The following is a 21,661-nucleotide window of genomic DNA, read 5'->3' as shown; positions in this document are numbered from 1 at the left end:
ATTTCTGCCTCCTAACTATCAACCCAGTTTTCTAGATGACTCTCTTTATACTTGCTTGTTAAATGTACTTTCCTGACTGGGAATTGAACCCAGGCTGCAAAAGTGAAATCACCAAATCCTTAGCTCTACACCACCAGGGAACAGAAAAAAACCCACATTTGGTTTCATGGTCATCTCGAGGCTTTTAATTCTAGATTTTTATTGAATTCAAATGGGGGTCTCTGGATTGTCAGTCCAGCAACAATACCACAACCTTGCCTCTTCTAACCCAAAAATGTGATTGGAACCAGTGTTTCCCATGGACCTCTGGACTAGCAGTCCACTGACATCCTCTACACCACCATCACACCTGGAATAAAATGAAGAAACAACTCATTCACTTCTGCTCAGGGAGCAGGAGAATTCAGAGCAAATTGTTCATATTTTCTGGTTTCATGAGAATGGATTTTTTTTAAAAAAAGCAGCACCCAAACTGACAGTTAATCATCATCATCGCCATTGATTGGGACAACGATGTTGTGCTCCTTCAGTAGCGAGGCATAGCTCTTGCTGATCTGAGTGACCATGAACAGAAACGGGATGACCACAACAAAGACTTTCATGAGGCCTAAGGAAGTCTTGACGGGCCCTCAGCTTAAATGTCTTTGGCCCACTGACTGAGCTAACCAGGTTCCACTCTTCATATGTGCTCTCAGTCCTTAATCAAACAATGCCCATCATCTGTGTATGTTAGCAACATAATCAACCAACAATTAAGAATATTAAGAGATGGGCGGCACATGGCGCAGTGGTTATAGTACTGGGACCATGGCGCTGAGGTCCCGGGTTCGAATCCCGGCCCTGGGTCACTGTCCATGTGGAGTTTGCACATTCTCCCCATGTCTGCGTGGGTTTCACCCCCACAACCCAAAGGATGTGCAGGTTAGGTGGACTGGCCATGATAAATTGCCCCTTAATTGAAAAAAAATAATTGGGTACTCTAAATTTATAAAACAAAAAGAATATTAAGAGGTTTAGCTTCTTTGGAAGTAGAAAAATCAACCTAAACAAGGTGAAATGTATCCCATACTTCTAAGAGAAGAAAAGGAGGAAATACCAGAGGCTCTGACCTTTATTTTTCAATCATCTCTGGTTATAGGAGTGATGCTGGAGGACTTGTAATGTTGTTCCATTGTTTTCAAAAGGAGGAAGGGATAGATTGAGTAACTACACAGGTCAGCCTAACCTTGGTATGGGCAAATTATAGGAAAAGATTTTGAGGGACGGCTTGAATTGCCATTGAGAACCACGTGGATCAACAAGCACAGTTAGCATAGACTTAATAATAATAATATTTATTGTCACAAGTAGGCTTACAGTGACACTGCAATTAAGTTACTGTGAAAATCCTCTAGTCGCCACATTCCGGTGCCTGTTCGGATACACAGAGGGTGAATTCGGAATGTCCAATTCACCTAATAGTACGTCTTTCGGGACTTGTGGGACGAAACTGGAGCCCCGGAGGAAACCCACGCTGACACGAGGAGAACTTGCAGACTTAAGGGAAGATTGTATTTTACTAACTTGAATTTTTTGAGCAACTAACCAGGAGGGTCGATGACCCGCATTTCATGCGGTCTACATGTATTTTAGCAAGGCTTTTGGCATGGTCTTACAGCAGACTGGTCAGAAATGTAAGAACCTGAACGGTCCAAGGGCAAGTGGCAAGTTGGATCCTAAATTAATTCAATGGCAGGAAACAAATGGCCAATGTGTGTTTTTGAGACTTGAATGCTGTTTCCAATGGGGTGCAGCAGGGCTCGGTATTTGGTTTCTTGATTGGACAGCAAGAAGATATCAGTGGACTCATCAAATAGGCAGAAAATTGGTAATAGAATTCAATCCAGAAAAGTCAGGCAATGCACTTGGGGTTTGGAGCAAGCAAGGTCTGGGAATACACAATAAATGATAGGATATTGAGAAGTGTCGAGGAACAGAGGAACCTTGGGAGTGCATGTTCATCGGTCTTTAAAGGCAGAAGGACAGGTAGATAAGATGGCTAAGAAGGCCTATGGGATACTGTCCTTTGTTAATCGAGACATCGAGTACACGAGCAGCAGTTTATTCTAGAATTGGATAAAAGATTAGTTAGACTTTAGCTTGAATCTTGTGTACAGGTCTGCTCACTGCTTTGCTGGAAGAATGTGATTGCATTAGAGAGGATATAGTGGATATTTATGTGGATGTTGCCAGGAATGGAAAACTTTAGCTGTAAAGAAAGATTGGATAAGCTGGGTTTAGTTACTTTGGAACAGTAGCGGCTGAGGAGAAATTTAACTGAACTGCATTGAATTATGAGGGGCCTAGGTGGAGTGGATTGTAAAAATCTATTTCCCTTGGCAGAGGTCAATAATCAGGGGGCATAAATTTAAAGCAATTGGCAAAAGGATTAGAAAGGAGTTCAGAATTCTCTCTCAATCCAATCTTTCTATTTTTATTTTCTGTACTCGATTTGACATTAGATTCAATCCCTTTACTTCACTCTCCTCAGACTTTCCTTTGTTTATTTCTCAATCCATAGAACTCCTTAAAATGGAGGTACACTGACCCATCGTTCACCAATATTCCAAATGCCCTCTACATGCTTCCAACAGCTGACATGGACAACAAATCTGAGCTTCAAAAGACAGGAAATGTATAACTAACCAGACGCACCACAAGATGCCCTTCTCCAGCAAATTTCAGCCCACGCTCTATCCCATTGCAGTAATCAGCCTCTCTTAAAGATCCCATTGGATATTTTCATGCCAAAATTCAGAGTGCAGCTTGGAGAAGACAGAATGACTTATTAATTGGTAAGAACAGCACAGAGGCTAAATCAACCTAGACAAGTGTAACTGTCAGCTTTGTGGCTACCAATTTAAATAAATCCCAAAAGGTTCTTAATTTGTCTTTAGTGACATTCAGAGAGATCACTTTGAGAATAACATGCCCTCTATGTGTGTGATTTAAATCAACTTAGGTAATGTATATTTTTGAAAGAGTTGATGAAGCGTAATTCAGCAAAAAAGAAACCAATTCAATCTTGTGCTGTTCTAGGACATGTCAGTGTTGAAAGGTTAAATTAATGTACTGATTTTTTTTTCTTTCATCCTTGAGTTAGTACAGATGTTAAGCTGTGGTGATTTACTGGATGAGCACTGTTGGTTTACACTGTGGCCTTTGTAGCTAAACTGCCTTTATTAACTATTTCTTCATGGTAATATGTATTTTTTTAATACTTTATTGCAGTTCGAAGGCTGTAATAAGGCATTTTCCCGACTAGAAAATCTCAAAATCCACCTGCGGAGCCACACAGGGGAAAAACCTTACCTTTGCCAACACACTGGCTGCCAGAAGGCTTTCAGCAACTCCAGTGATCGTGCCAAACACCAACGAACACACCTGGACACAGTAAGAACTATACAGAAAGTTTTGCATTATGTTGTAATTGGTGGTTACTCAGTACCTTGCTTTTTCTCTTCATTAATAAAGTTAATCAAGGCAAACAAGGAAAAACAATAGTAAGGTTGAAAATCTGACATTTTAAAAACATTACACTGATCACCATCTTTTAAAAATAAAGTTGGAACTGAAGTATAACTGGTCTACAAACAGTTTGAGCCAAGGTTGCTGCAAAAATCAGTTCTGAAAGGTCCGTTACAAAAACAGGCCGTTCTCTTTCAGTTGCTGACTAAACCGATGTAGAATTTCAGCATTCCCGATTATTTGAACTACATTTCACATCCAATGGAAATTGGAACTTCACTGTTCCTTTTCTATTACAATGAGATCCATAGAACTGTACCCAATGTGACTGGTTCATGCTTCCAGCACAAAGTGATACTTACAATGGGGTCAGAAAGACTGTGATTTGTTTATCCATTTGTTTTAATGAACTAAAAGTGGAAGGCCTGTGATTCCTCACCATGCACTTTGTGTGAGTGCAATCCACTTTGGGAGCATGGAATTCACTCATGCTCCAATTCTGGCTTTAGGCAAAATAGTTCATAAATGACAGTAGCACCACTTTGCAGGCTCACTGGTGACTATAATGGCTTATATACTCAAGGACAATGCAGGCCAGAAGACATTGGGCGCAATTCTCCGCTCTCACGAAAATTCGGAGAATAGTGAGTTCACGGCCGCGCGATGCTAGCCCCGACCGGGGAGATGAATCGGTTCCCGGTCGCGGGGGGGGGGGGGGGGGGGAGGCTGGCGTCAAACGCGCCCGTTTTTGACGCCAGCTTCCCGAATTTTCGTGACTCGGGAGAATCGCGCCCATTGGGTTCAATCACTGGATTTTGTTAAATTGCCTTATTTCAGTGGAGTTTAGCTAGAGACAGTACAAGACCAACTGTGCCACTGAACTAGGGGCAGGACATCGAGCAAATCTTCTTGCTATTCAGTGACCACTGCTGGGAATGATGTGTCTGCGGTGACAGGATCAAGTTCGCCTGCAATTTCCCCATGCAGCTCCCAACCTAGCAGGTCCTACTGTTAAATTGCTCACCAGCATTTATGGACTAATATTCACCTTCACTTTGGATGCTAATCTATTTGGCCAACTGTTCTAGAATTCACCCAGTTTTTGTTTCAATTGAAAATCATCAATAGTGGTACAAAGCAGACAGAAGACTGATCCATCAGTTTCCCAGCCAAATGATGGAAAGGATATTACCTACTTCCTATATCAGTTCACATGCTTGAAAAAAATACACTTGGAAGTGGTGCTGAACTGCCAGAGGTGGTGGAACCACAACCAAGAATCCTGGATTGGATTCTCTGAGCTTCCGCCCCGAAATCGGGATTGACGCAGGGGCGGAGAATGGGCGTCAACGACAAAATCCGGTCCAACGGTTCTCCGGTCCCCGGAGAATCGGACCAGGTAGGGAGCCATTGACAGAGGCCCCGCGGCGATTCTCCCAGGAAAACTGCCCGAGTTCTCTACGGTGTGGTTCTAACCACATTTTGCCTGTCGGGAATGGCAGTGGCGGCTGCGGACCCAGTCCACGGCCGCCCTGGTGGAGGACGGGAGGATCCTTCACTGGGAGGGGGGGGGCCTCACAGACGGCCAGGCAAGCGATCGGGCGGCACCGACCTCGGGGGGGGGGGGGGGGACCTACTTCGTTCATCATGGTCCGCGGAGTGAGTCCGCCATGTTGCATGTGGCGGCCGTGAGCATGCGCGGACTCCCGACCAGAAGTGCAGGACTCTCTATCTGCAGCCAGAGCTACGAGAAGCACTCCGGGGCTCTGCTGGCCCCCATGAAGGTAGGAGAATCACTGGACTTTCTTAAGGAAAGTCCAGAATGAAACACCTGGGGCGCGATTCTCCCAAAACGGGAGAAATCGTAAAGCTGGCATCAAACCCGGGTGGGTTTGACGCCAGCGCGCCCCTTCCCGACCGGGAACCGATTCTGGTCCCCGGTCGGGGCTAGCAGACCGACGCCGTAGGCTCCGGCATGACGGGCTTAACGAATATCGTTAAGCCCGCTTGCCGGAGTTAGCGCCGGCTGACGCGTCATATGACGTCAGCCGCGCATGCGCGGATTGGAAGACTCCAACCCGCGCATGCGCGGATGATGTCATCGCGTATTTGCGCGAAACCCGCGCATGCGCGGGCCGGGTTGCCCCTCAGCCGCCCCGCGAATGGATACTGCGGGGCGGCGGAAGGAGAAAGAGTGCGCGGGCATCGGGCCCGCTGCCCGCGATCGGTGAGCACCGATCGCGGGCCCATGGCACCCTTGGCACGGCCGTGGTACTGCCGTGCCAATCGGTGCCATGGTTATGAAAAGCGAGTTTGTGACGCCGTTTTTACGAACGGCCAGACCAGGTGTGTTTGCCGTTCGTAAAAACGGCGTAAAGGGCTGGGACTTCGGCCCATCGAACAGCTGTGAATCGCTGCCGGCCGTAAAAAAACGACGGCAGCGATTCGGGTCGGGAGTTGGGCGGGGGGTGGGGGAGAATAGCGGGAGGGTGGGAAAAATGTCGGGAAGGCCCTCCCGCTATTCTCCGACCCGTCGTGGGGGTCGGAGAATTTCGCCCCTGCATTTTGACACTGGCGTGGGGACATAGCCCCATTATTGGAGAATCCCGCCCCCTGTTCTATCCATTCAATTACAGCGTGGCAAACCTGTTTTCCATTCTTGTCTGTCCTATAGAGTTCACTTACTGACAAAATCTTGGTCAGAGCTATCCAGTCTTCAAAAACCTTGATCTCAAAATACAGTCAGTCTGATATGGCTAAGGGAGACAAAGACACAGTTTAATACTCTAATGCCATTTGTGTAAAGGACATTAATTCAATGTTGTTATCTCACTGATTTAGTTTACAGTGGCTCACTGAGAGGTTGTGAAGCAACAGTTTTCACATTGATGATTCTGTTTTTGCAGCACTCATTCTAGGTTAATAGTCTTCTGAGGAGACAATTTCATGGCAAACCCATTGGGTTGAATGTTCAGGGTGTCCAAATGGTGAAAAGGGGGCAATAGCACCTATAAATGGTGGAGAGGAACCTACCATCCCATCGCTGCCATCATTGTGGCTGTTTCTATTTTTGCTGAGGTTGCCTGAATGAGGCAGACATCTGTAGAGGGAAAATCATTCATTTAGAAGTTTCTATCAATATGATCTTGATGACATTTTTGAAACTGCATCATGTCCCTTTCACTCAGCATCAGTTGGCAGCCCATTCGAAGAGAAGCTCAAAGGAAAAAATTAGGGAGAACTGGTAAGTTCCTCCAAGTGCCACAAAACCATCTTGGGCTGTTACTGTTCCTACTTTCATCCTTCCCTAGGTGTATATGTATCAGAATTCTACAGAACCAACTATAATATGAAAATAAACAACAGAACAGATGTCGTTGAATAGTAATAATGTGAATGTAAGCATCAATGTTATTCTATTCTGCCTTGTTATTTGAAAAATGTTTGCTGCACAATACATGTTCACTTTGCTTTCAGGGACAAGGTGTGTTCAGTGGCTTTCATTAACTTGCTATCTGTTGGCTTCTGGGCGTCGATATTAAGAGGGAGGTTGCACTTTTTGTAGCTCCGGCCGGGATCCGCAGTTTTTAGGCATTTTTGCCCTTTTATTTGAGTGCTTGTCGTTGGAAAACATTCTAGACCGGTACAACAGGTTCCTCCTGTGCTGAATTCATGCCCAAACATAAGGGGAAAGAAACCAGGAAACCCGGAGTAGATATTCCTTCGATGGACTCAGGAGCCTTGTGGAACTCCTCGGTAACACAGATGGTGATGGCGGAACTGCATTAATTGGCAGTCCCCATTACAATGGATGTGCTCTCAGACACGCTGGCTAAGGAATTTAAGATACAATTTAAAATACATTTTTGAGAGGGAGTGGAAGCTGGTCTCTGAGAGATTATGTAAGTCGATTGAAGAAGCGTTGGGTCCGGTCCGGGTGGAGCTTGATAAATTCATCGGGATGGTGAGATTCTGGAAGGTGTTGATAGGTGCTCACAAGGCACGATAGCAGCTTGCATTGTAAGAGGCAGAGATAGCAGTGGTGGCCAATAAAAATAAAAGACTATCTCTTGATCATTTGGTGAATTCAGAATTATAAATGTTCTCAGTAGTGAATGCAAACCTAATGTGCTTCTGTTAAAAGGTGTTTCTTTTGTCTTCTGGATGTTTGGGAAGTTATTAAGGATTACTTCGTATTCTTTGGGGGTTGTGTTTGAATTGATGGTTGCTAAGATGTTCACTGTATGTTTTATAAAGGTTAACTTGAGTTCATAAAATAAACATTGTTTTGCTTTAAAAAATATTTTTCCATTTCTGCTGTACCACTACTGTAGAGTGGGCCGTGTGCTCCCCATACCACAATCTATTAAAAGTTGTGGGTCAGGTGAACTCCATGATACACTTTGGGATTCTCTAAACCCTGGCCCATAACACAGGACCTTCTTAAACGGTGGGGTTTTTTCCGCCCAAACAACCCCCGAGATCAAAATATTAACTTTTTTAAAGAATGATTTTGGGGCGAAGATAGGGAGGTTCTGATAAACAAATAGGAGCATCAGCAGCACTATCATTCTCACTGCATCGCCCCGCAGCGACAGTGGCAACACATCCCACCTCTTAAAATCCCTCCTCATCTGTTCCACCACTTGCTCCAAATTCAACTTGTGCAGTTGCTCCCACCCCGTCGCCACCTGTTTACCCAAATATCTGAAGCTCGCCCCCACCACCCTGAACGGCAGCTCTCCCAACATCCTCTCCATCCCCCTAGCCTCGATCAGAAAACCACACTCTTCCCCATGTTCAGCTTATACCCTGAAAACCATCCAAACTGCTCCAGAATACTCATAATTCCCCCAATATGTCCCAGTGGGTCCGAAATATAAAGCAGCAGGTCATCGGCGTACAGTGACACCATGCTCAATCCCCCCCCGCACAGACCCTCTCCAGCTTCTCGAAGGTCTAAGCGCCATTGCCAATGGCTTTATTGCCAAGGCAAAAAGCAACGGGGATAGTGAGCATCCCTGCCTTGTTCCATGGTGTGGCCCAAAATACCCCAAGCTCACCTGATTAATCTGCACGCTCGCTACTGTCGCCCTATACAACAATCGGACCCAGACACAAACCCCTGCCTGAATCCAAAGTGTCCCAACACTTCCGACAAGTACTCCCACTACACCCGATCAAAAATATTCTCTCCATCCATTGCCACTGCTATCTCTACGTCCTGTCCCTCCGGGGGCATCATTATCATATTTAGTAATCTCCAAACATTCGCCAACAATTGCCTCCCCTTTACAAACCCCGTCTGGTCTTCCACTATCACCCCCGACACACGGTCCTAAATTCGTGAGTTCAGGATCAACTTAGCGTTCACATTTAATAGCGATATCGGGCGATAGGAACCACACTGCTCCGGATTTTTCTCCTTCTTCAGTATTAAGGATATGACCATCTGCGATAATGTTGAGGGAGTTCCCCCTTTCCCTTGCCTCATTGTATGCCCTCACCAGAAGAGGCCCCAGGCGCCCCCAGGAAACCCATCCGGTCCCGGGGCCATTCCTGCACGCATCACCTTCATGCCCTCCACCAACTCTACCAGTCCAATGGGGTCCCCCAGCTATTCCACCAGCTCCTCCTCCAGCTTGGGGAACTCCAAACCATCCAGGAATTGCCGCATTCCCTCCCCATTCATAAAGCCTCCTGTGAAACTCCTCAAATACCCATTCATCCCCACCACGTCCAGTACCACTACCCCTCCTGTCCTTCATCCCTCTAATCTCCCTTGCTGCCTCCTGCTTCCTGAGTTGGTGGGCCAGCATCCTACTTGCCTTCTCCCTGTACTCATACACTGCCCCTCTAGCCCTCCGCAGCTGCCCTACTGCCTTCCCTGTCATCACCAGCCCGAACTCCATTTGGAGCTTCTGTGTCTCCTTCAGCAATTCTGCCTTGGGGCTACCATGTACCTCCTGTGCTCCTGCAGAATCTCGTCCACCAACCTTGTCACCTCTGCTCGCTCCTCATTCTCCCTATGCGTCCGGATCGATATGAGCTCCCCCGTAACTACTGCCTTGAGCGCCTCCATAGCGTGGCGGCTGAGACCTCACCTGTATCATTTAGCTCCATGTACCCCCGGATAGCGGCCCTCACCCACTCTCACACCTCCTCATCTGCTAACAACCCTACGTCCAGCCTCCACTGCGGCCATTGCCACCAGGTCCACTTGTAAGTTCACCTAATGTGGCGTGTGGTCTGAAACCACGATCGCTGAGTACCCCGAGTCGACCACACCCGCCAATAACATCTTGCCCACCATGAAAAAATCAATCCGAGAGTACACTTTTACACCCTCTGCACATGCGGGAAGTATAAGTACTCCTTCGCTCTCGGCCTCCCAAACCTCCATGGGTCCACCCCTTTCATGCGCTCCATGAATCCCTTCAGTTCCTTCGCCACTGCCGACACCTTCCCCGACCTGCTCGACCGGTCCAAACATGGGCCAATGACTATGAGCAGGAGGTGATTATATCTATGGATACAGAGAAAACATTCTACAATTGGAGTGGGAGTACCTCATTGAGGTTCTTGGGAGGTTTGGATTGGGGCAGAAGTTTATTTATTGGGTGTATAGGGCCTCCATGTCTAGTGATGACTAATGTGACAAGTTTGGGATACTTCCCACTGAACAGGGGTACAAGACAGGGGTGCACATTGTTGCTACTCCTTCTTGCCCTGGTGATAGAATCCCTGGTGATAGCACTGAGGTCTTCCATTGGATAAATTGTGGGAGGGGGGATCCGGTCTCCTCTACAGATAAGATTATGAAACTGCTGAGGAGCTTTGGTTCCTTCTCAGGTTTTAAGTTAAACCTGGGAAACAGTGATTATTTTCTGGTGAATCCCCCAGGGAGGAGAGCAAATCTGGAGATATTACCCTTCTGCCAGGCCAGAGGTAGCTTCCAGTATCTGGCTTGCCAAGTGCCACATGATTGGTCTAGGCTTCATAGGTTAAACTTTACAAGTCTGTTGGGTAGGGCGGGACCCAATTTGAAGAGGTGGGGTAGCCTCCCGTCCAGATGATCAAGGTGAATATTCTGCCGAGGTTTCTATTCTTCTTTCAATGCCACCTTATTTTTTGTGCTGAATCGTTCTTTGCAAAGATGAACAAGCTAGTGGATCCTTCATGTGGGTGGGTAAGTCACCATGAATTCACAGGGCGACCTCCAGAGGGGCCAGCAGTAGGGGGGGCTTGGCTTGGCACTACCCAATTTCCTCATGTATTACTGGGTGGCCAATTTGGAGGTTTTCGGGTGGTTTAGGAAATCGGATACCATATGGGGAAGGATGGAGGCATGTTCATGTAAGCGATCTTGCCTCTGGGTTCGAGTGATAGCGTCACTCCCATTCTCTCCAGAAGTACACCAGCCTGGCAGTAGTGATTTCTACTTTGAAGATATGGAGGCAGCTCAGACAACATTACAAGCTGAGTGTCATGTCATTATTGAAATGAAATTAAATGAAATGAAAATCGCTTATTGTCACAAGTAGGCTTCAAATTAAGTTACTGTGAAAAGCCCCTAGTCGCCACATTCCGGCGCCTGTTCGGGGAGGCTGGTACGGGAACTGAACCGTGCTGCTGGCCTGCCTTGGTCTGCTTTAAAAGCCAGCTATTTAGCCCAGTATGCTAAACCAGCTTCCTATAAGTGGTAACTTTGTTTGCACCATCAGGTTTGGATTTGACTTTTAAGATATGGGAAGGGAAGGAGCTCGAGTATTTTAGAGACCTGTTTATGGGGGGCAGTTTACCAAGATGGAAGAGTTTTCGGCAAAATTCCAACAATCAGGGGAACACCTGTTCCGATGCTTTCAATTGTGCGAGTTAGTTCGTGGGGCTTTCCCTACTTTTCCCTTATCACCGTAACCCTCCCAGTTGAAGGAAATCTTACAGTTGGTGAGGGTTGCGGGGGAGAAGATCTCGAATATCTATGAGCGGACTATCTCATCGGAATCTGCGTTGTGTTGTGGGCGGCATGGTAGCACATTGGTTAGGACTGTTGCTTCACCGCACCAGGGTCCCAGATTCGATTCCCGGCTTGGGTCACTGTCTGTGCGGAGTCTGCACATTCGCCCCGTGTCTACGTAGGTTTCTCCCGGGTGCTCCGATATCCTCCCACAAGTCCTGAAAGAGGTGCTGTTCCCGAAAGACGTGCTTTTAGGTAACTTGGACATTCTGAATTCTCCCTCTGTGTACCCGAACAGGCGCCAGAATGTGGCGACCAGGGGCTTTTCACAGTAACTTCATTGCACTGTTAATGAAAGTCTACGTATGACGATAAAGATTATTAAATAGTGTGTGATATCTATGAAGTCTTTAATAAAATAGTGGGTGTGATCTACTGGTTGTGTTGCACCCAAAAGGCGGCGCAGACAGTAGATGCTGGGAGATCCCTCTTCCAGGATCCATTTGGCTTGCCATGCCTCATGAGATCTAACGTGATCTGGTGAAATATCATGATTTGAAGTGATCACTATCTTGCAAATCTGCATATTAGAGTGAGACAGCTAGTCTCACTTTAATATGCTCTCCCCTGATCTACCTGAAGCATTAAGATCTAGCCCCTTCGCTTTGGAGATGAATGGGGACCAGATGGAATGGCACCCATGGGGGTCTACCAGGGGATTGGAAGCTCCCAGGTGCTTTCCCTCTAGATGTGAGGCATCCTGGTACTGCCAGCTGGGTGCCAGCCTGGCACCTCCAAGGTGCCAAACTTGCATTTTCCCGTGCTGGGGATAGGGTGTCCTGTGCATGTGCGGTGGGCCCAGAGGACCCCCTTATGAGGTTTTAGGAGGGTTTGAGTGGACTCTCAGTGCTGGAAATGGGACTAGTGCAGCTTCATTGGAGAGTTCCCCGCTGAGGCCCCCAATGGAACCAGAATTCCGATAGATAGCGTGGTGCTTCTCGGCACTGCAAGCGCCAGCAAATGCCTCGCTAAATACCCTTGTCAGGGGACTCTGTTCCAGTTTGGTTAGATTGCCCCAACATTTTTAAAAACTTGCTATTTGTTACTTCACATTATTTGTATTCTGCACCTTTACCATCATCAGTTTTAAGAATGTAAAATGTGGCCCCAACATTTAAGTCAGTAAATTCACTCCTGGGATGCAGCACGCATGCCAGCAAAGACCCTGTTCCAATATCTTATCTGTCATGAGTTCACTAATCTTGGCAGAAATACTTATGGAAGCAGCAATATTGCCCTAGTTTTCCTGTCTAGGGAAATGGATAGAATTCAGGTCCATTGATTCCTGTTGGAAAGATCCTCAATGTAAATATCAAATAATAGCAGAAAAAGGATTTGCTGTAGTACCAAATGTACACTTGGCTAGGCACATACCAAGAATGGCTACTCAGGCCATTAGAAGATTGATTTACACTCAACCAAGAGCTGGAGTTAAAACTGATAGGAAACGTTTGCCAACAAAACTGTACGATAGTTTACATAATCGAGCCAGGTAATACATAAAACATGTGTTTAGGATTGTTGGAGGAATTATAATTACATAAAGTAAAACAGATGCTGAACCTGTTTGAATTTACAAACATTTGTCATGGGATACAGAAGATATTACTTCACCTTATGTTGTAATATTCAAGTGTTAATGTTTGGACTGTGTAAATGTCTGTACTGCATAAGCGTAAAACTTTTAATTCTTCCTTCTCTTCTTTGTGCTTTCCTTCCTTTGCCAAGGAATCTCTGTCTTCAGAGCCCAGGTACCACTCATTCAATGATTTCAGTAGATGATAATAGAGCCAAATCTGGTACATAATGTGGTAAATCTTTGTCTTCACATTGGCAATAATCTGGGATGCACGTTGCTTGCGCATTATAGAGTCCACACGATTTTCATTCATTGAAATCAACAGCGCAACTACCTAACCTGATGGGGAATAATGTGCTCTCCTAGATTACTGTCAATGTGACAGACAAAAAAATTACCCTGTTGAAGTGTTCATACATGTGCCTGAAAAACTTTTCACCTTACGACAATACATTGTATTTAAATGTGCCAGCCCTCAATGTAAACTTACTATGCTGTTGGATATATTGATAGGCATGAGGAACCAGATCAGAGCTAGGGTAGTGTGTTGAGGTGGATAGAAAGCTGTTTGGCAGGCAGGAAGCAAAAAGTTGGAATAAATGGGTCTTTTTCTGAGATACCACAGGGATCTGTGCTGGGACCCCAACTGTTCACATTATATATTAATGATTTGGATAAGGGAACTAAATGTATTATCTCCAAATTTGCAGATGATACAAAGTTGGGTGGGAGGATGAGCTGCGAGGAGGATGCAGATGCTTCAGTGAAATTTGGCAACTGAGTGAGTGGACATATGCATGGCAGATGCAGTATAACGTGGATAAATGTGAGGTTATCCACTTTGGTCGCAAAAATTGGAAGGCAGATTATGATTTGAATGGTTGTAAATTGAGAGAGGTGGATATTCAGCAAGGGTGTCCTCGTGCATCAGTCTCTGAAAGCGCGCAGGTACAACAGGCAGTAAAGAAGGCAAATAGTATGTTGGCCTTCATAGCGACATGATTCGAGTATAGGAATAGGGATATTTTACTGCAGTTGTATAGGGCATTGGTGAGGTGACATCTGGAATATTATGTGCAGTTTTGGTATCCTTATCTGAGGAAGGATGTTCTTGCTGTGGAGGGAATGCAGTGAAGATTTACCAGGCTGATTCCTGGGATAGAAGAGTGAGATGGGTCTCATAGAAACTTATCAAATTCTAACAGGGTTAGACACGGGAGATTTAGAAAGAATGTTCCCAATGGTGGGGGAGTCCAGAAGTAGGGGTCATAGTTTGAGGGTAAGGGGTAAACCACTTCAGGACTGTGGTGAGGAGAAATCTCTTCCCCAGAGAGTGTTGAATCTGTGGAATTCACTACCACAGAAAGTAGTTGAGGCCAAAAGGTTGTTTAAGTTCAAGAAGGAATTAGACATAGCACTTGGGGCTAAAGGAATCAAGGTATATGGGGGGAAGGCGGGATCAGAGTATTGAACTTGATGAATGGTGGAGCAGGCCGAATGGCCTCTTCCTGCTTCTATTTTCTAAGTCTGTTTCTATGTAGAGCTGAATAACTCTCTGCCCACAGACAATGTAGCTGTTACACCAATGAGATCGGAAAGTTAAATGAAGTTTTAAACATTCCAGAAAACGGTCTAGTCATCCTGCATTGTGAGACTACTTGTTAGACTGGTCTCATGAGCTTACCTAAACACATCTCAGCAAATTACACCACCCAACTTGTAATAATGTAATGGTAAGGATTCTTCACATCACGTGATACATATAACTGGTCTATCTGGAAAAAAAACACTTTTAAATTAAATTCATTAATTTAAAATTCATATTCTCCTTAAAAGTGGAAGATATAAATGTAACCATTTATAAGTTATTGAAGTCAAATGTTCTATATTTGCAGCTCCGACAGGCGATTGGCCACCAGTAATAATTATCAACAGCTACAGTTGCAAAAGCTATTTCCCGATTTTGAATCAAATCCAGGCGCAGGGCTATCATCTGATGCCATGTTATACTAGTCAATTGCCAGGACTGAGCTCTTTGAGTGAAGTATCCTAAAAAGAGGAATTTCTACATTTAGTAACTGCATTATGGTTTGAACGTGCTTGCGCACAGGAAATAATAATTCATCATCTCATAGCAGAAGGATCACATGTATATACAGTCAGTGCAGAATTGTCTTAATGTGATTCAGCAGCTATTGCAAAGTGTAAAACTTTTCCCTCTCTTAAACCTTTACAGAAACCATATGCTTGTCAGATTCCAGGGTGCACAAAGCGCTACACTGATCCAAGCTCACTGAGGAAGCATGTCAAAGCACACTCTGCCAAACAACAACAGGTGCGTAAGAAGGTAAGAAATAACCAGATAGGTCAATGTGTCATGTACTGGATAACGATGACATTTCCAAACATTAATTGATTTTACAAAAACTAAATGCTTTTTTTAACCTCTATTATTTCATTTGAGAATGCTTGATGATGATGGCCAAGTGTACTGCACATTGGCACTGTTGAAAAGAATGATAAAGATTAGTGGTTAGGAATTCCAAGCCACACTTGGAATTGTGGCTTGGAACTATAACCTGTTGCTTCTCTGTTGCTGAGTCAAATCCTGGAACTCCTTTCCTAACAGCACTGTGGGTGTACCTACACCACATGGATCGCAGTGATTCAAAAAGGCAGTTTGCTAACTTCTCAAGGGCAATTAGCGATAAGCTCTTGCTAGTAAAGCTCCCATTTAATGACAAATGTAGAAATAAATGCAGTCTCAAGTGATTAGATTGCCATTCAGCACAGTGAATGTGCCATAGTCAGGTGTCATAATCAGTTATCAGGAATGGTGACATGGTGGTTATGTTATGGGACTAGCAATCCAGAGACCTGGGAACATAAGTTCAAATCCCACCATTGCAGTTGGGGAATTTAAATTCATTTAATTAAATACATTTAGAATTAAATGCTCATGTCGGTAATGGTGGCCATATAACTACCAGATTGTCATAAAAAAACTTATTAAGTTCACTGATATCTTTTAGGGAAAATAACTGCCGCCCTCATCTGGACTGGTCTATCTGTGATTCCAGATCCAAAACAATGTGGTTGACTGTTAAATGCCCTCTGACATGGCTTAGTAAGCCACTCAATTTTCAAGAAGGCGGCTTATGACCACTTTCTGAAAAACAAGTAGGGATGGGCAATACGTAGCAGTGGCATCCACATCCCATGAGTATTTTTTTTAAAAACTGGTCAGATTAGTGAATGCTGGACTAATTAGCATAGACTACCATCCAGTGCAGTAAATTCAGACTCTGCTGTGGACAGCAAACCATCTTAAAGAATGTGAATTCAGTTGACATCACCTGCTACATGACATAATGGTTGTCATTTACTGCAGTGTGGGTTTGGTTGGCATAGACTGTCAACTGGTATGTTGAACATAACAGCAATTGGAAGTGCAGAGTTCCAATATCGATTGCTTGCCTTAACAGTCTTGGTATGCGTTGAAACCTGGATTTATGAGAGCATGTTTGCATGCATTGTCTTCTGGTAATTCCTTCCAGTGTCCATAGTATTAATTGAACTCTGTTATTTTATTAAATAATATATTCAATCTTTAAAAATGAAATTTAAAAAAGGAAAAGCTATTGATTGTTTTTGATTTGAATTCTACCGAAGCCCAGTGATGATGATTTTAGTTTAGAATGGAGCATGCTGCTTCATGAAGGTATACCATCTCATAAAAGTGTACTCTTTCATACCACAGTAACCTCATTCAAGTTCAACGGATAGTTGGATATCCTTCAGATCATGAGATTGTTTACACATATGGTCACAATTTGAGGATGTAGCGCTCCATTCTGAACTGGCTTATTGTAATACAACCACTAGTTACGTCAACTCAAGCAGATTCAAATTGATTTTAGCCAGCTGCTCAAGTGGGTCAATTGCTAATGGCTACATGATATGGTACTAAGCCATAGAGACCATAAGTTCTTCAGGCTTGTTCTTCAGCTTTCTGTTAGCTGCTCTAAGGCTGAGCAGCAGCTGGGTGCTAATTGGCTACAGTATCTCGAGACAGTAAGTGGAGTTTGCTGTTGATCAGGTAATGCATTTTGTGAGCAAGAATAAAGAGTGGAAAATATACTTTAAATGTTACATTTCTCATTGTGGTGTGGGACCAAAGGGATCTAGGTGTGAAGATACATAAATCCTGAAAAATGAATGGATAGGTAGAAAAAATTGCCTTGGAGAAGCAAATGGAATTTTGCAATTTATATCCAAAGGAATTGAATTAACAAAGAATATAATAACCTTGGAAAAAGTGCAGCGTTGATTTACCAGGATGATCTAAGTTGCACGGTATGGCTAGGGCAAAGGGAAATTTGGAAGAATTGCAAAAGGTGTTAGAAATGCTAAAGGGGCACAGTGGCGCAGTTAGTAGCACTGCAGCCTCACGGTGCCAAGGTCCAGGTTCAATCCCGGCTCAGGGCCACTGTTCGTGTGGTGTTTGCATGTTCTCCCCATGTTTGTGTGGGTTTCACCCCCACAACCCAAAAGAAGTGCAGGGTAGCTGGATTGGTCAAGCTAAATTGCCCCTTAATTGGAAAAATGAATTGGATACTCTAAATTTATTTTAAACAAAGAAATGCTAAAAGGAATATACAAAGTAAATGTAGTTAGATTTTTGCAGTGAAGGTGAGAAAAGATACATATATAAAGAGTAAATTAGAAAAACATATTTCATACAAATAGTTACTGTGAAATGGTTTGTAACAAGTGGGGATGGGTGCTTACTATCATCCGAAAGATACTGGATAATTACTTGGAGAAAAATAATATGGAAAGATTTCAGAAGAAGGCAGAAAAAAGGTATGTTTTGGAAGAAGGCAGGAAAACATAACTTTTTAAATTAAGCCATATTTAGCACAAGTAAGAAGGGGCTGAATTAATATTTCGATGCTTGCATGATCTCGGTTAAGTGAGCCCCCACTCGACAGTCTGGCTGTGTGGTGAGGGTAAGATTGGGCTTGACTACGATAGTCTGTCGACATTGACAGAGTTGATTCACAAATGAAAACTGACCGTTTGGGAAAGACCACTTGAACATACTGGAGTATGTAGCCATTGAACGAGTAGGAGTCACCAGAAAGCAGGGGCTGAAGTGAAGTGCTTTCTCTGTGACTTCACGGTGGCAATTCTACGTGAAAATGTTCATAATATATACCTGTAACAAACTAAATAATGCAGAATTGATTTGCCAGAATTCTAATTTTAAAAAGCAGTAATGGAATGTATTCTGAATTATCAATGATTTTGGAGAGCACAGTGTGTTTACACTATGTTGTTATGTGAGCTGATTTATGCATGGTGACAGTGTGTTGGCAGGAACTCCTGAATCTGAAATTGAAGATTAGAATAATTCTGCTTTGTTAGGTTCGTTCCTCCTGCTGTTTTTAATCTTCCTCTCCACTTGTGTTTTAAGAAGTACATATCTCACACAGTATTGCCAAGAGCATTCATTCTGCTAGTTATAAGATAGATGTCAAGATGATTTGCTACAGTGAGTTGAACAGGCTTAACTTTGCTCCAATCCTAGCAAGTGTTTTCTGTTACTAAAACAACCCAGATTCATCAATTAAAAGAATTCAGCTCTTGTGTTTCGCTTTTATAAAGCTCACAAGATCACAGAAAAACTCTCTGTACATTGTCAGAGGTTTTTGCATCTCACTAGTCGTATGAGATATGTCCTTTCATACATTGAATAAAACTGTACATTAACAGGCCGCCTTAATGTTATAGATATGTGTCCATCAAGTATGCTAACTTGACTCTTAGATAGATAGATAGAACAGTACAGCACAGAACAGGCCCTTCGGCCCTCAATGTTGTGCCGAGCCATGATCACCCTACTCAAACCCACGTATCCACCCTATACCCGTAACCCAACAACCCCCTCCTTAACCTTACTTTTATTAGGACACTACGGGCAATTTAGCATGGCCAATCCACCTAATCCGCACATCTTTGGACTGTGGGAGGAAACCGGAGCACCCGGAGGAAACCCACGCACACAGGGGGAGGACGTGCAGACTCCACACAGACAGTGACCCAGCCGGGAATCGAACCTGGGACCCTGGAGCTGTGAAGCATTTATGCTAACCACCATGCTACCCTGCTGCCCCTAATCTTGGATCAGTGTTTCAGTGGATGACATATATAGCTCCTAGGTGACTAAGTATGGAATAATTTAACATTGTGTTAAGAATGAAACCTCCAAATCTGCTGTTGTAGTTATTTTAAGTTGGACCCTTTACAAATCAACTTGTTTTGTTCACCAGAGGAGGTGTCGTAGAGAAATGCTGATTCACATAATGTATGATACAAACAGGAAAAGGGATTGTAGTGGTTTGTGCTCTGAATCTGTGCTCTGGGAGAAGGCATATAACACTTGTCTAAGAGGTACTGATTTTCATTTTCTATTAATATTGTATGGAAATAAGCAAAATAGTCTGAATATAAATTTTGAGCCTTATCCCTCCTAATCAGTAATTAAAACACATTCAAGTTTCAACATAAGAGTACATGGAACTAGAAAGTGCCATTTGTCCATCAAGTCTATCCCTTCCATAAATTATGCTCAGTCAACTCTATCATGAACTCTACTCTTTACTTCACTCAATTTTCCCTTTCTTCAACAAAACACAGACTGTGCATCAGTTCTGAATTCTGAAACCTTATATATGTTCAGAAAGCATCCTTTCGTTCACCAATTTCTTTCTTTGTCATTTCTTAATTTCTTGGTGGTGTATTTTTACAAGTAAATATTAGTATAGCAGTCATTCCACTTTATTCTAACCATGTCTTGGGCCCACTGGCTGATGATGTGACAGATTAGTAGCTACTGATTCCTGTAGTCAGTTATTGGTTTAACTCTGTATTATTCATTGAATTTTTGGGTGAGGGTAAGATTGGTGTTGACTATGATAGTCTGTCAACATTGACAGAGTTGGTTCACAAATTAAAACTGACCGTTTGGGAAAGATCACTTGAACATACTGGGGTATGTAGCCATTGAACAAGTAGGAGTCACCAGAACTTCAGGAGGAATTATGTTGTTGGGTTGGAGAAGTTTTAATGATTCCCAAAGACTGCTAGCTCTAAAAACTCTAACATTTACCTTAACATATCTACTGATTATGGAGAACATTTTTACAAAATGCTGACCAGGCTTTCTTTCATTTTCCTTTAATTTTAGACTGACTCAGAGGGTGCGATCTAACCAAAATAAAACAAAGTACTGTTCTGGCAGGGATTAAAAGCCGGGAACGACCCCACTATCTAATGATACTACTAGGGGCTAGTTTAGCACAGGGCTAAATCGCTGGCTTTGAAAGCAGACCAAGGCAGGCCAGCAGCACGGTTCAATTCCCATACCAGCCTCCCCGAACAGGCGCTGGAATGTGGCGACTAGGGACGTTTCACAGTAACTTAATTTGAAGCCTACTTGTGATAATAAGCGATTTTCATTTTTTTTTCCATTTTCTGTCTTGTTTTAGTGCCCTGCTGAAGCCGCACTTTGCCGCATTTCCTACACTGGGGAGCTCTGATTGGCAGAGCTCCCTAGGGCAGGAAGGGATCGGGACGCCATTTTTACATGGCACCCCAATCTCACGACCCCCTGACGCAACCCCTGGACCCCCCCCCACCTCACCTGTTGGGGGGGTTCTTAGGCCCCAAGCACCCCAGCACATTAGGGCAGGGCACCCCAGGGCCCGACCCCCGGCGTGGGCACAATGCCAGCTTGGCACCTTGTCACTCCCAGTCTGGCACACCAGCAGTGCACCTGTCAACCTGGCAGTGCCGCCCAGGTGGCATCAGCAGTGCTAGAGTGCCAGTCTGGCCAGAGGCCGATAACCTGTTTGTGGCCACCAGTACTGAATAGCACCCGGCTGGGGTCTCATTGGCGAGACTGGTAGATACCGAATGGCCATTCGATCGGACGAAGGCAAACGTAAGTCAGCATCTAAGCCGACTTCACTCTGCGAGACTGATGGGCGGGAGACAGATCACAATGTCTCGCGAGATCTGGTTAGATCTCACGAGGCATAATGGCCGTCGGGAATCCTGGGAAAGACCTCTCCCAGGGTCTCGCAGGGTCTACTGGCCCAGAGTTTCACATCACATGAGTATATGTCACGCTCTTCAATGATATCACATACTATTGTCGTTAGCCATTTATGGGATCTAGTCTGATCACTCCACTGTACAATAAGGTTTTTCAAACTGCGGGTTGCAATCCGTGGGTGGGTTGCGGCGGGTGTCATCGGGTCACGGAGTGACCGGTCGTGGCGTTCCCGATCGTGGGAGAAATCTCAACGGCCGTGACCAGCTTTTAAATGGGACGATGCAGTCTTCTGGCCAGAAGTGATGGCAGAGAGCAGGTCACACAGCTCGCACGTACACTGACATTGCGCACCCTGTACTTCCGTACTTTTGGCGCAACATCATCGAGGAGTGGTTCCCCCATTTTGTAGCTGTGAGCAAACAAGGCAACAGGACTG

At 44.5% G+C, this 21,661-nt stretch overlaps 1 protein-coding gene across 4 annotated transcripts in view; it reads left to right on the top strand.

The window, feature by feature from the left end:
* Window positions 1-21,661, top strand: part of LOC119964755 (zinc finger protein GLIS1-like) — a 494,047-nt gene that overhangs the window by 340,946 nt on the left and 131,440 nt on the right. For all 4 annotated transcript variants that reach the window (XM_038794696.1, XM_038794698.1, XM_038794699.1 and 1 more), the window contains 2 exons: window positions 3,271-3,432; window positions 15,340-15,450. In XM_038794696.1, coding sequence (XP_038650624.1) covers window positions 3,271-3,432; window positions 15,340-15,450 — 273 coding nt within the window. The remainder of the gene's footprint in view (window positions 1-3,270; window positions 3,433-15,339; window positions 15,451-21,661) is intronic.

This window comes from Scyliorhinus canicula, chromosome 4 (assembly GCF_902713615.1).
Source record: "Scyliorhinus canicula chromosome 4, sScyCan1.1, whole genome shotgun sequence".
In the NCBI taxonomy this organism is placed as follows: domain Eukaryota; kingdom Metazoa; phylum Chordata; class Chondrichthyes; order Carcharhiniformes; family Scyliorhinidae; genus Scyliorhinus; species Scyliorhinus canicula.
This window is presented reverse-complemented; position numbering and strand designations above follow the sequence as displayed.